This window comes from Canis aureus, chromosome 5 (assembly GCF_053574225.1).
Source record: "Canis aureus isolate CA01 chromosome 5, VMU_Caureus_v.1.0, whole genome shotgun sequence".
Taxonomy (NCBI): Eukaryota; Metazoa; Chordata; class Mammalia; order Carnivora; family Canidae; genus Canis; species Canis aureus.
Genome location: NC_135615.1, coordinates 54979310 through 54993496, shown reverse-complemented (window position 1 = coordinate 54993496; position 14187 = coordinate 54979310). Strand labels below are relative to the sequence as shown.

Below are 14187 nucleotides of genomic sequence, written 5' to 3'. Positions count from 1 at the left end.
ACTTATTATTTTCTACTCTGCTTATCCCACCAGTTCCTTCAAAATATCCTTCTTTTCACCGCTTATCTCTCATTATCATATTCCCTGCTCTCGCCCATTCAATGGCCAGGTACTTTTTCTTACACTTTTAATCAGTCAGTAAAACTCTTTAAACATAGAGAAGCATTAAAAGAATGTTAATGCACAGTTGCACGTTATAATTCCTATTAAATTAAATGGCCCTTAAGGATTTTCCCTCCTGAACTGATCTGTTTACATAAAAAGATTACTCTACATAGATCTAGGGGAATATGAGAGTTAACTCATCTTTAACCTGATGATTGACATACCATTCCCAAAATATTTGTTTATAACCATAACTTGTGTTTTCTGTGGGTATTAGAGCTGTGCAAAAAAGAAAAAAAAAGTGTTTTTAAAGATTTTGCTCTCCTACTGGTTGATTTTATTTACCATCAGACCTTTCAGTTTCTAAAAACAGTTGCTAAAAAGGATCACCAATAGGGGATCCCTGGGTGGCTCAGCGGTTTAGCGCCTGCCTTTGGCCCAGGGCATGATCCTGGAGTCCCAGGATCAAGTCCCACATCGGGCTCCCGGCATGGAGCCTGCTTCTCCCTCCTCCTGTGTCTCTGCCTCTCTCTCTTTCTCTATGTCTATCATAAATAAATAAATAAATCTTAAAAACAAAATAAAAAGGATCACCAATGGATAATAAAAAACCACCTATGCTAAAATTTCCTGAACCTGTTTAGATTCTTAACTAGTAAAATACCAGGACAGATCATGAACAATACATTTAGTGTTCACAAAAAGCTAGTCCACAAATTACACAGGTTCTCTCTCTCTTCTTTTCTATACATATAAAAATGTATGTGAGTTGTATCCAATACTATAGGAGAGAAGCATTTGCATATAACAACATAAATATTTGACACAGAATAGAAAATCAATATTCAAAATTAAGAAATATAAGTAAACATTCAAAATATGCACTTTTATTTACCTTAGTGGTCCACAAAGAGTGAGGCCAAAAAACCACAAGAGTGAAATGATACACCCAGCAACCGCATGTTTAAATATTTTGATCCACTATAGATGGAAACAAAAAGTTAAAAACTTTAATCATATATGTTTTGCTAATATCTCAACATCTTAAATAAAATACACAGGGAAAAGAAAATAATGGTAGCACTTAAATATTTTAAAGACTAAATAATTACATATTTTAAAAACATAATCACATATTTTGAAATTAAATAGAAAATGTTAAGATCCCTTGACTAAATCTAGATTTGTAAGACAGTATTCTGCTTTTCATTTTCTATATTCTTGTCTGTTGTTAGATCTTGAAATCTTTTTTGATGGAATACACATTTCTGGGGTTTTTTTCATTAGTTTCTCACTAGTTTGTTAGGAACACACGATGTTTTAGTCTTTAAATTCTTTCCCATCAGATATTCTGAGTTTCAATTACTTGAAAAGAGAGAAAAAAGGTATGATGGGGTTTAAAATATTAACCCTATTTTTAAAACATGCCTGGTCTCTAAAACAGAGGTTCATAAATTTGTCATTCTAGTGAAAAATCAAGGCACAGGTTTCTAAGTTGTGGCATAAAGCAAACTAGTAGTACGGTACGACTACTATCTAAACCATGATAATATGAGGTGACTATACAGAAGCAGGACATTTCTGGTAGGCAGCCTATACCTCAGGTGCCTAAAGAAAATAATGATGATGATGAGGGCCACAGCTAATACATATTGTATATTCACTATATGCCAGGCATTATTTCAAGAACTTTCAATGTACTAATTCATTTTTCCCTCACAGCTCCATTACAAAGGTATTATTACCTCCATTTTATAGGTGAGAAAATTGAAGGAGGGAAAAATTAAGGAACTCACTCAAAGAAAGAGTTCATAAGGAGGACAAATAGAACATGAATCTGTCTGACTCTGGAGGCCTCATTCTTAATTTCTATGCTTTATCTGCCTCCTAATGGCATTTGTCCTACACTCCTGGGCATGTCTCCAAGTCTCATTTATAAATCTTTCAGAATAGGGTTTTATATTAAAAAAAAAATTATTGTATACCTTAACATTTTCTACCTTTTTCTCCATTTTTAAACATTGTTATATTAATACTTTATTCTTGAAGCCTCGATACTGAAAGGCAAGTCAAGAGCAAGGTAACTATGGAAATGTTCTTAAATGTGTACTTAAATCATTTGTTAAGTAATCCTGATCAAGGAAAGGGCAGTGTTTCCTGGCCCAGTGACTAGCAAGCTGCTAGGAAAAAGAGGACTGTACAAAAAACTCACCTGGTGTTTGGTAATACTTTTCCCAGAAGAAAATGGCTTTTGAAACAAAACCATAAAAAATGCAGTCCTGCGAAAAACAAAACATTAATATATTAATATTTATCTTATATACAAAGTGTGATGTTATGTAAAGATACTCACTTTAAACAAACATATTACAACTTGAAAGGTAGGTTACCCTCTAAAAAAACTATACTGGAGAACAATAGTTATTCTAATAATGCTTCCACTACAACATCTGGGGAACTCTTATTTTGTAATTGCCTTCAGAACCAGTTCACAAGCCATGGAAGAAAGGGGTCTGTTTTTTCATATTTTGAAATACCCCCCCCAAATTCCTATCTTCTACAAAACTTAATAACAAAGATTGAAATAACATAAATGAAGAATATCCCTCCTTTCACATTCCCAAAATGTTTATATAAAAATGTACATACAATTGCTTACTTAAAATTTCCTAGTCAAGAATCTCCTTCCATAATTACTAAAATTAACTCCCGGGAGTCTTTAACAGATTTTTATTAACAGAGTGGTCACTATCAATCTCAACATCCAAAGAAATTTCATTCAGACAGTTTCTTACTATGTGCAGAATAGTGTAAAATTTATTTTATATGAGGACCCTGTATTGTGAAGGGAGCATAAGTGAATAAAACCCAGGACAGTTTAACTTAGAAAATAAGGAACATCTGTGCCAAGACAACTCTCAGGTACCTGCTGGAAGGCTGAACTATACCAGTGGTATGGTCTGGGAATCTCTAGAGCCTGGAGACTCTTTTAAGGAGACCATGGGGTCAAAGCTATTTTTATGAAAATACTAAGAAATTATCTGCCCTTTTCACTCTTGGGATGTACCACGGAGCTCTTCAGAGGCTAACTAATATAAGGTCCAGCACAGATTGAATGCTGAAGCAGGTACGAGAATTCAGCAATCTTCTATCAAGCTGAACATTAAAAGAAATGTGCAAAAATCACTTTAGCACAAACTACAGTACAAGTCTAGTTTTGGAAAGCTATTATACAGCAATCTTTTACAGAAAAAGTAATTCTCTTCGTACCTCTAACGTCAGGTGTTTTATTTTTAAAAAAATTTATCATACGTTTGTTAGGATGAATAAATAGCACAAAATATTTTATCTAAAATTTCCTAAAGATAATCAGTTAAAACAGGAGTTCCAAATAAATAAAACATTAAGGAAAACACACACACTCACCCAAGTTTTAATATAAAAATGAACTGAACAATGTGAACTGCTTTCAGGATATCATATGATTCAAAAAGTCCCACAGCCTTCAAAAATTTAGTGAAACATAGTAACACAATATATTTTGTTAATCTGAAAAATAAAAGCAGAAACAAGTTTCAGTATCATTAAAATCACAAAAAACTCTGTAATATATTTTTTCTTATACAATATGAATTATAAAACCCAGATATTCATATAAAAAATGAAACAAACAAAAAACCCAACTCACCATCTATGTAGCTACCTTTTTTTTTTTTTTTTTTTAGAGATTTTATTTATTCACGAGAGACAGAGAGACAGAGACAGGGACAGAGGCAGAGGGAGAAGCAGGCTCCATGCAGGGAGTCTGATGTGGGACTCAATCCCGGGACTCCAGGATCACACCCTGGGTTGAAGGCGGCGCTAAACCGCTGAGCCACTCAGGCTGCCCTCCAGATTCTTTTTAATATATAGAACATAGATAGATAGATAGACAGATAGACATAATCTGTTAAAAAAACAAAAAAGAGGCCAAACTAAAAATAAATTATGTTCTTGATTAATTGAATTGCCCAGATTACTTTGCAATCTGCTTTTTAAACTCAACAGTTACCTCAAGCAAAGAGAATACAAACACCAGACTCTTACCTGCAATGAAACTAGAAGACCACAATATAAAACGGAACAGAGGAATAGTAAACGCCTTGGGTTTACCCCTCCTCTGCTTTGCTATGTGACTGAGATGAGAATCTAAATTGAAAAGTCAAGCAACCTGCCCTACAGGGTCCTGTAAAGGCTCAGGAATCTGAAGCACCTCAGAAAGGGCTGGAAAGTTGAAAAGAGGAGCAGTATCAAGCAGTTCTCCAGGTAGTCAGATCCCCACATTACCACCCAGCACAACCAGGCAACTACTTCTCAAACACGACAGAAAACGAGGCTTAGTCTCTGGAGAGGTTTAGAGTAAGGCAAAAGAGTAGAGAGGTGAGCTAGAATAAAATCATGGAAATTAAAAGGAAATTTCCTTAACTCCACCCCATCTCTCTTTTCTCTTTTACTTCCAATATCCTAACAGCCAGGTTGCAATCTCTTAGCAGAACACTTATAGGGATCCTCTAGAGACAAGTCCCACAATGGGATTCTAGTTAGCTTTTTAGGCCTCACTCAAATATGAATGGCAAACAATGATAATCCTTTAAGATAAGCTTGAGAGACCAAACAAAAACAATAAATCTAAAAGATAAAGGGATCGTAGGTAACAGCAGAAAACAACTATAAATAATATTCTGGGACATAAGAGAATACTGAATGTGTGAAAAAGTTGGGCTGCCATAAAAAGAAAAAAAGGAGCTGTGAAAAAGAAACTGAAATTAGGGAAGAAATTACTAGTTTTTTAGCTTAATAGTCTTCTTTGATCATATACCGTCCAGCAGTAAAAAAAAATTTTTGCACATGAAATCCATTATTTATCTGTATAAGTGTGTACTACTGTACTGATGTTATATATATTATAAAACATATACAAATTTGAAAATTTAAAAAAATGAGATAAAAAGTTAAGGAATTCTTAGTATTATTTCTTTCACCCTAGCAGGATAGCTCGTGCAAGCCACTCAGGAGATGACTTTTTAAGTTTACATCAAACAGGTGTTACTAGATTAAAAACGAGATGTAGAGAAAAAAAATTAAAACAACAACAAAAAGGATGTGTGAGGGATGTCCAAGGCAGCACACTGACAGGCATAAGTCTCTATCAATGGGAGAAAAAAATACAAAAAGCAAACCCAGAAGTTTATTTTATTTTATTTTATTTTTTTTTAAACCCAGAAGTTTAAAAGAAACTCAAGTCATTCAAACAGAGTTAAAACAATTTGACGTACAATGGAGATATCAGTGTACAAAAGTATAAAAACTGATGTTTGTGTGATGGTGCTGAATTAACAAGAGCTAAACTATTATTCAATAAACAGTAATCTGATTAAGGCGGCATGAAAAAATATATTTTAGGAAGATTTTGATACAATTATTAAAATAAGTTTCAGTCCTTGAAAGAATGAATCTCAGCATATTCACCATCCAACATGGCTCATTTTCTGTTTTAGTCCAGATATCATACTAAACTGAAAAAAAAAAAAAAAAAAGATTTGGAGCAAAGTGCTTTTTCTTATCATGAACACCACCTAGGGGCCATTTATTTACTTAAAGATTTTATTTATTTATTCATGAGAGACACAGGCAGAGGGAGAGCAGGCTCCATGCAGGGAGCCTGATGTGGGACTGGATCCAGGGCTCCAGGATCATGCCCTGGGCCGAAGGCAGGTGCTAAACTGCTGAGCCACCCAGGGATCTAGGGGGCCTTTTATAGCGCAATCTAGGAATTATTTTTCCCCTGGGGATTTTAACTATGTGATAATTAATTACCCTAAAGCTAATAAAAATGTTATGAACAATTTAAGTCACATCCTAAAGCAGTTCCTATTTAACCCAGTTGTTGAATAGAATAAACTTCATTAATACTTGTTTAAAAGATCAAACGTATTTCCTGAGATGGCAAAAATGTTCTATGGCTTAGGGTGCCTGGATGGCTCAGGAGTTAAATATCTGACTCTTGATTTTGGCTGAGGTCACAACCTTAGGTTAATGGGATCAAGCTCTGTGTAGGGCTCTATAGTCAGGGAGGAGTTGGCTCAAGATTCTCTGCCCCTTCCACCTGTGTGTGATCTCTAAAAATAGATTTATAAATCTTTAAAAAAAGATTTTTATTTATTTATTCATGGGAGATAGAGATAGAGAGAGGGGTGGGGCAGAGACCCAGGCAGAGGGACAGGCAGGCTCCATGCAGGGAGCCCAATGCAGGACTGGATCCCAGGACCCCAGGATCACACCCTAAGCCAAAGGCAGATGCCCAACCGCTAAGCCATCTAGGCGTCCCAATACATACATCTTTAAGTTATACAGGTATACACATTTATGAAAAATGCAAACTTGTACTTTTTAAATCTATGCATTTTATTGTAGGTAATTAAAAAAAATTTAAAACATTTTATTTACTTATTTGAGAAAGAGCAAGTGAGAGAGAAAGAGAAAGAATGAACAAGCTGGGGGGGGGGGGGCGGAGCAAGGGAAAGGGAAAAGCGGATTTTCCTTTGAGTAGGGAACCTCCATCCCAGGATCCCAGAATCATGACCTGAGCTGAAGGCAGAGGTTTAATTAACTGATCTACTCAGGCGCCCCATACCACAGGTATATTTTATCTCAATGAAAAAAGGCGTACTGGAAAAATAATAAAGTTGTGGCTATAACAACTACAAAAAAATCAAGTGTATTTTGTTTTTGAACTCTCTGCAGACTGGCTAAAAACACAGGACAATAAGGGAAATCTACCAAATTTCTAGGAATTGTTTAGGTATGAAAGTAAATGTACATGTGCTAGAAAAAACTGAACACTAACATTTAAGAACTGAGGAAAACCTTAGAGATTCTCTGGCCCAATTCCTCTCATGTTATAGATTGGGAAGTTAAAGCCCACAAAATTAGCTAGGGTCTAGCCCATGTCTCTTAAGCGTGCACTTTTTAAATTTTAAATTTTAAGTAGGTTCCATGCCCAAGATAAGGCTTGAACTCACCACCTGGAGATCAAGAGTCACATGTTCTACCAACTAAGCCAGCCAGGTGCCCAAGTATGCTTTTTTTTTTTTTTTTTTTTTCCGAGAGAGAGCGAGAGAGAGCAAGTGCGAGCCAGGATGGGGGTAGAGGGAGAGGAAAGCAAGAATCTTAGGCAGGTTTCTTGTTGAGAAGTCCAATGTGGGGCTCAATCCCAGGACCCTGAGAGCACGACCTGAGCGGAAGGCAGATGCTTAACCGACTGAGCCACCCAGACACCCCTAAGTATGCTCTTTTTAGTATGTCACACAGAAAATCAAAGTTCATCCAAAGGCTTTGAGGGTTCCTATACTCTAAATTGTTCTCAATTATATATTCACAGTGGCCTACACAAACAGTAAAATCTTTAAACATGAAAGACAAAATGCATATTAAAACCTAAGATTAATTTCTTTCTAGGCCCATTTAAACCAGAGAAAAAAGTCATACAAGACTTTAGTACATCTAGTATACTAATGATATTATGTTAATTAAATATTCTGGTCAGCACAGCAATTCAAAACTAGCCAATGAAAGTAACAGTTGAGCTAGAAATCCACTGTTTATTAGTTCCTAACACAGGAACCAGCATTATATGTGCTCAGTAAATCTTTATCAAATGAAAGAATGCTAACTCTACAACTATACTTGTATGATAGAGCAGTACCTCATACAGTAACATATATAGTGCAATAATGTACTACATTAAGTGGCAGTCAAGCTTCTGGCAATTTGAACTATCAGCAACGCAGCCATGGACTCAGAATGAAAAGAACAGAATGAAATCAAGTAGACAGAGATACTCCAAACCTCAAGTGTCTTACCCTTTAAGCTCTTGATTAGGTGTAATAATAAGGCAGCAGGACAGAAGCAATGATAACAAAGAACAAAAATGTATACAGGAAGGGAAAAACAAAGACCAGGAAAAACCGAAGTACATTAGAAAAATCACAGTAGTCTGGGAATTCTCAATGTCAGCAAAGAGCCTTATACATTCTCCATGGGGCTAGTTAGCCATTCTCCAAATATTCTTTGCACACTTAGTATGTGCAAGATGCCATACATGGCCAATGAGGCCTAAAGGAAGATTGACAGGGTGGCTTCAAGTATAGCCTTCCCTCGTCCTGATTAAAGGGCAAGATGCAGCTGGAAATACTTCTGTCTTCTTTCTGCCTTCAAGGGAGGATTCTTTATCTAAAAAATCTTATTGAAATCTTAACATTATCTAAAAGTATTATCCATCTTCTAACAAGCCTGAATATGAAAGCCAATATACCTTGGATGGCAGAGAGCAAAGATAAGGAGTGTGGGTCCTAGATAGTATCACTGAGGTACTGAGTAAATACCTGCAACCTCTGATTTCTTTTATGTGAGAATATAACTTTATTTGTTTAAAGTTCTCTTAGGTTACTCACAACTAAACGTATTTCTAGGTGCTATCTGCGACACTTAACGTGTAATGGAGACTGTCTGCGAGGAGTCTGAGGCCTAGGGAAGACAGGCAAGCATACAAGTATCTATGTAATCCAAATAAGTAATGGAGTTTTAGTTAATTAATTTTAAAGACTTTATTTTTTTTTTGAGAGCGAGCGAGCGGGTGTGCATGAAAAAGGGGGAGAGGGAGAAGCAGCCTCCCCACTGAGCAAGGAGCCTGATGTGGGACTGGATCCCAGGACCCTGAGATCATAACCTGAGCTAAAGGCAGTTGCTTAACCAACTGTGCCATCCGGGCACCCCTGGTAATGGAGTTTTAAAAAGACAGTAGACGCAACTAACTCTTAAGTTGGTAAGCAAAGGTCCGTCTTTGGAGTTTGAGATGCGTAAGTGTGTATTAAAGACTAAGTAGGAATCTGGGGCAACTGAGTGGCTCAGTCGGTTAAGCATTTGGCTCTTGATCTTAGCTCAGGACTTGATCTCAAATTATGAGTTCAAGTCATGCTTTGGGCTCATGCTGGGTGTGGAGGCTACTTAAAAAGAAGAGTAAGCAGGAATTACAAAGCAAGAAAAGGAAAGCGTATTTCAAAGCAGAGAGGAGCATATTTGAAAATACTAGCACTAGGAACAAGCCTTTGAATAAATGACTGTGTTTCAGCTCAGTTAGCCAGATGATAGAATGCTCAGGAGTCATCAAGAGAAAGGTAAATTATATATATTTAACATACTTGTTTTAACAAGATGGGGCAATATGTGAAATTATTGCTAAGTAATTTCTGTTTAAAGTTCTTTTTTTTCTGTTTAAAGTTTTATTTATTTAAAGATTTTATTTATTTATTCACGAGAGAGACAGAGAGAGAGAGGTAGAGACACAGTCAGAGGGAGAAGCAGGCTCCACGCAGGGAGCCTGATGTGGGACTCGATCCCGAGACCCTGAGGTCACACCCTGAGCTGAAGGCAGGCACTAAACCGCTTAGCCACCAGGGATCCCCTGTTTAAAGTTTTAATAAAACTTCAAAAATCTGGCAAGTCATAAAGAATATTAATTTAAATATAACACCTTTTTTTTTTTTAAAAAAAGATTTATTAACTTTAGAGAGAAAGAGCATGAGTGGGAGGGGCAGTGAGAGAGACTCTCAGACACCACACTGAGCCTGGGGCCGGACATGGGGTGCAATCTCACGATCATGAGATCACAACCTGAGCCGAAACCAAGAGTTGGACACTCAACCAACTGCACCACTGAGGAGCCCAAGTAAAATACTTCTTTTTATTTTTAAAAATACTTCTTGATAACATTATGATTATAATCTTCCCGACACTTTATTCCTTTTTAAATTTTTTTAAAAGATTTTTTATTTATTCATAGAGACAGAGAGAGAGAGAGAGAGAGAGAGAGGCGAGACACAGGCAGAGGGAGAAGCAGGCTCCATGCAGGAAGCCCGACATGGGACTCGATCAGGGTCTCCAGGATCACGCCCTGGGCTACAGGTGGCGCTAAACCGCTGTGCCACCGGGGCTGCCTTTTTTTAATTTTTAAAATACAGAGATTATAAAAGTAATTTCTGAGCTGCTGCTTGTTATTAAAGTTTTAGATAAAAAAATCATTCCTATTTTCCTCCTCATAGGTGGCCAAGTAGTCCCTGTTCTAAATCTTTTCCTTTGCATCTTCATGTATAGACAGACACATGCTTATTTCACATATTCACATATTTACAACTGTACACATGTTTTGACATTGTTATGTGAGTTTTCCTGTAATATATGCTAAAGATTTTTGCTACCATTATTAAATCAGGAAAATTATTCTAACATTTAGTTAAAACCTGGACTCTGATTTTTAAAGTCTCATTAACGAAGTCTGCTTGGGCTATAGCTGCGACCCTAGCTAAGGCCAAATAACCATATTCTAGTTAAGTAGATATTTTTAGTTCATATTGTGCAGGGAAACAGTGAACAGCTTCATTTACTAAGAGGGAAAGATCAAGGGGGATGGCTAGGAGAGGGAGGCTCTTCAACAGGGGCAGTGGCCCTCGAGCCACTCACTCTGGGCAACTCAGGGATACACTCCACCTACTCAAATGATAAATCATTATTCCTCATTAACAAGTTCCATCAAATGTTATCACTGGTCTTTTATGTAAAGGATTACAAAAATCTCTGGTTCTCTACACCTGGAATTACTGAAACTTGGGTTTGGGTTTAAATGTGCTTCAGAGGCTTTGCCCACTGCAGCAGTTCATGGTTTCCAGTAAACAAAAAACACCCTGAGTGTGCGAAATGCGTGAGGTTTAGGACAGCTGACTCCCAGTTCAGTTATTAGTTGGGAAAGTAAAATTTTTCCTACATCCCAGTTTCGTGATCTGTGAAACCAGAGTCCTGCTATGTGAACCGCAGCACTGGTGTAAGGATAAAGTGAGGTGCTCTATTCAGAGCACAGTGAACACAGGTGTTCAACAAATGTTGACTGTCCCTCTCTTTCCTGCAAAGAGGCCTTACAGAAGCCAAATAGAAACATTTAATACAATTCTTTTTTGGAGCAGCCTGGGTGGCTCAGCGGTTTAGCGACGCCTTCAGCCTGGGGTTTGATCCTGGAGACCCGGGATCGAGTCCCACGTCTGGCTCCTTGCATGGAGCCTGCTTCTCCCTCTGCCTGTGTCTCTGCCTCTCTCTCCCTGCGTCTCTCATGAAGAATGAAAAATCTCTTCTAAAATAAATTTTGACTGTTTCCATAAAAAAGAAAAAAAAAAGCAATTCTTTTTTTGTGAATTCTGCCATCAGAATATCCACAATTAAATGATTTTTGAACTAGTTTTGTTGCGGATTATAACTAGTATTTGATTATCAGTCTACAATAAAGGAAAATTCTTAAAATTTCAACCACCCAAGTTAAATTTGATTTTGCAATGAACTACAACAGAAGGGCAGTTCTGCCACACAAATAATACAACAGGAGAGCAAAAGACTGCCACGCCTACTTATGACAGTCATCTCTCGAATAAACAACTTTAAACTCTGCTGAAAAATCATCTCCAGTCGACAGAGAAGTGGCAAGAAGTATAACCTTTACCTGGATTCCCTCACTGTTAATTGTCCCATTTGCCTTATTATCCCTCCCTCTAAATACAGGCTTTTGGCCCTCAACTATTTAAGAATAAGTTACTTACATCCATCACACTTCTAGGGCACCTGGGTGGCTCAGCGGTTTAGGGCCGCCTTCAGCCAGGGCTCACCCTGGAGACCCCGGATCGAGTCCCACGTTGGGATCCCTGCATGGAGCCTGCTTCTCCCTCTGCCTGTGTCTCTGCCTCTTCCCCTCTCTCGGTCTCTCTCATGAATAAATAAATAAAATCTTTAAGAAAAAAATCACACTTCTATATACCGGGATTTTCTAGGAATGTGGACATTTTCCTATAAAACTGGGAAAGTTGTCAACTTCAGAAAATTTAACATGGTTATGACACTTTATCGCCCGTAGTCCAGCTTAGTTAACAGACCTATTATTACTGTCCTTTACTGCGATTTTTTCCCCCTCTACCACCAAAATCTAGACCGGAGTCGCCGATGGCACTTACTGGCCCTGGCTCAGTAAACAGTATCTGACGCGCTGTTATTTGTAAGCGACTAGAAAAATCAAACCACAAAAAAGGCAGTAGATTTAAGTTCTGTTCCAGCATTTTACGCGTTCTCTCCTGTTTAACTGGAAAAGTTGTATTAGCAGTGCTGTTTCTTCCTTTCCAAAGAATTTTTCAGGACCCTCTTTACATCTCAAAACAAGTGTTCAAGAACGGGGGAAAAAAACAAAACAAAACAAAACCAAACCAAAAAACCAAACAAAACCAACTCCCCCCCCCCCCCCCAGCTCATTAAACACGAAGACTGTGAATACCAATCGCAACACCCCCCGCCGGGCCCTACAGCCTGTGCATCTCTGACCCCACCTGAGAACTGCAGACAGATCAAGGACGCGCTCGCCAGCGGTTAGTGCATTTACCGCTCGGAGGTGACCGGGGAGACGGGGAGGGGGCGGGTAAGGAGGAATTTTCTCTTTCTTCTATGACTTTTTGTAGCGTTTGAGTTTTTTTTTTTTTTTAATTTAAAAAACAAAAAAACAACGTGCACGCATTTCTCATTTAGTAATAGAATCGAGTAAGCCAGGGCAGCCCAGGTGGCTCAGCGGTTTAGCGCCGCCTGCAGCCCAGGGCCTGATCCTGCAGACCCGGGATCGAGTCCCGCGTCGGGCTCCACGTCGGGCTCCCTGAACGGGGCCTGCTTTTCCCTCTGCCTGTGTCTCTGCCTCTCTCTTGAATAAATAAAATCTTAAAAAAAGAACCAAGTAAGCCGGATCAAACACCCCGCCCCCCCGCCCCGGCAGGTGCGGGGCCAACCCGAAAACCGAGGTCGGTCCGTCCGCACTTTGGTCTCTGCGCCTGCGGACGGTGCCGCCGCCCGTGCCTCGCGCGGGGAGAGCCCTCCGGTGGCCGTGACCCGGCGGGCCGGGCAGCGGCTAACGGTCGGCCGGGAGAGCCAGGGGCTCGGGCACCGCCCCCTACAGCAGGCGACGCGGCAGCCGCTGATACACAGGGAGGCACAGGGAGCCGAGCCCACGGCGCGGCGGGCGGCGGGCGGGTCGCCGGTGCTCCGCGTCCAGGTCCGAGCCGCAGGGCGCAGGCGCGGGCCCGAGGCGCCCCGGCCACGCCGCGCACTTACCGAGCGCTGGGCACGTCCACGGGCCCGAGGCCCCCGCCGCCGCCGCTGGGGCCGGCGAGCACGTCCCCGCCGTATTTCTCCTCCATCCCGGGGCTCAGGAGCCGCCGCCGCTGCCCCCGCCGCGGAGTCTCCTCATGTCTCGCCGCCGCCGCGGATCAGCCGGCGCAGGCGCGTCACTCCCCCATGGCGGCGGCCCCGTCGGGTCCCCGCAGGCCCGGCCGCCGCCGCCACCGCCTCCCAAGCACACGCGCGTCGCGACTAGGCCGCGGGCACTTCCGGCGGCGCCGGCTTCCCCGGAGGCGCACCGCAGCGGACGTCGCCCGGCCACGTCATCCGGCCCAGCAGCCCCCGCTCCCGGGGGAGAGCCCGGGCTGCGCCTGCGCACCACGCGGCGTCCCGCGCCCCGGCCCTCCCTTAGCCCCGCCTCCCGCGGGCTCGGGCCACGCCCCCGCTCCCGTCGGCCCCGCCCGCCGTCGCCCGCCCGCCCGGCCTCACCTGTCCCTGCAGCGCCTGCAGCGCCACCTCGGGGCCGTCGGGGGTACAGAGGCTCCTGGCACCGGCAAGAGGCCGGAGGAAACGGACGACGTGGGACTCAATGGGATACAATATCTTTTTTTTTTTTTTAAGATTTAATTTATTGATTCATGAGAGACACAAAGAGAGAGAGAGAGGCAGAGACACAGGCGGAGAGAGAAGCAGGCTCCCTGCAGGGAGCCTTATGCAGGACTCCATCCCGGGACCCCAGGGTCACGACCTGAGCCAAACATATAGATGCTCAACCACTGAGCCCCCCCCCAGGTGCCCCTGGAATAGAATATCTTTTGAACTTCTGGCTGCTAAACCATGTGCTTAATCCTGGCA

The 14187-nt window shown here is 40.9% G+C and overlaps 1 protein-coding gene across 1 annotated transcript in view; it reads right to left on the bottom strand.

The window, feature by feature from the left end:
• SLC30A5 (solute carrier family 30 member 5) overlaps positions 1-13602 on the bottom strand; it is a 35971-nt gene extending 22369 nt beyond the window's left edge. Inside the window, exons 1-4 of the mRNA XM_077898060.1 lie at positions 13327-13602; positions 3532-3654; positions 2318-2384; positions 1001-1086 (exon numbers count right to left, since the gene is read on the bottom strand). Of these exons, the coding sequence (XP_077754186.1) occupies positions 1001-1086; positions 2318-2384; positions 3532-3654; positions 13327-13412 (362 nt within the window). The 5' untranslated portion in view covers positions 13413-13602. The remainder of the gene's footprint in view (positions 1-1000; positions 1087-2317; positions 2385-3531; positions 3655-13326) is intronic.
• Between the last annotated feature and the right edge of the window lie 585 nt (positions 13603-14187).